This window comes from Monoraphidium neglectum (assembly GCF_000611645.1).
Source record: "Monoraphidium neglectum strain SAG 48.87 unplaced genomic scaffold scaffold04521, whole genome shotgun sequence".
In the NCBI taxonomy this organism is placed as follows: Eukaryota; Viridiplantae; Chlorophyta; class Chlorophyceae; order Sphaeropleales; family Selenastraceae; genus Monoraphidium; species Monoraphidium neglectum.
The window spans coordinates 1-1,123 of record NW_014009108.1 but is presented as its reverse complement, the minus strand read 5'-3'; the positions used below and the strand labels follow the sequence as shown (position 1 = coordinate 1,123).

At 66.3% G+C, this 1,123-nt stretch overlaps 1 protein-coding gene across 1 annotated transcript; it reads right to left on the bottom strand.

Moving 5' to 3' along the window:
* Window positions 1–217: 217 nt before the first annotated feature.
* MNEG_14482 (hypothetical protein) lies at window positions 218–445 on the bottom strand (the record flags this gene model as incomplete). Its single annotated transcript, XM_014037046.1, has 1 exon — window positions 218–445. A coding segment is annotated over one exon (228 nt), but the record flags the coding sequence as incomplete, so codon positions are not given.
* Between the last annotated feature and the right edge of the window lie 678 nt (window positions 446–1,123).

Below are 1,123 nucleotides of genomic sequence, written 5' to 3'. Positions count from 1 at the left end.
GCAGGCGTCTGTACCTCCCGCGCAGGCACGCTCAGCAGTGTGGGCACGGCCGTTGCCAAACCAGGGGAAGGGCCGTCTCTAAGGGGTTGGTTAGTGAGAAAGTGTGGGCGAGCCGGCGGACAGCGCCTGCTGTCCACACGCCACGTGTCGCCAGGCTCTCGACTTAGTTTTCGTTTGGCCTCCCAAGTCAGGGGGCTGGGTCGCGCTGCCGCTGACGTCATCGGGAGGCCGATGAGAGCGCGCCGTCGGCGCCCGCAGCGCCGTTGGCTGGCAGCGCCACGACGACTTTGCCATCGGACGATGCGTGGGAGGCACCGCCGCCGGCTGCCAAGGGCACCTTGCCTGCGTCGGCGGCAAGGGCGCCACCGGGCGGCGCGGCGAGCTGCAAGGTTGCATTGGCGCTGTTCCATCTGGCGATGCGGCCGCCGAGGTAGTTGGCAATAGGCTGCGGGTTTGCGGATCAGGTGGCAGAAGTCGAGGGGGTGGATGAGGTTGAGGTGGGCGGAATTGCGGAGGGGAGGGCAAGTGCGGGGCCGCAGCTACGCGGTAGGGCGAAGCTTGCGCCATCAGGCTGGCATCCCAACGATTGGGCCAGGTGACAAACCGCTGAGGCAGGGGATACTGGCATTATAGAGGGCTGGAAAATCCAGTCGCAGCGGCGGCTGCATATGGTTGCAGAGAAGCGCCCACAAAGCGGCCGCAAGCGCTGCTACGTTGAAGAGCGGCGGGCACAAAGGTGTCACCTGGTCCATGAAGATCTGGACGAGCTGTATTGGATGATGACATCATCACCATGACGAGGGGCACGGGGGAGGGAGGTTGGTGCAGAGGTGGATGGAGGGCCAAGATGCGCTTCTACACGCCCCTCAGAGGGTCCCGGGCGCACCGCCATAGCGCAAGACAGCGGGTTCCCGGCATCTGACGGCCGGAGCAGGCACGCAAGCAAAGCATGTGCAGCCCAGCTGGGCTCGGCGGCGGCAGCGCGATCGACGGCCCCTGCGCCGCGTGCAGCGTCAGCGCACCTGACCGACCACGCAGGGCACTGCAAGCAGGCCCTGTGTTTCCCCGCTGGACGCGATGTAGGTGATCACCGTCACGGCAACTGGGGCGCTCTGGGTGGCAA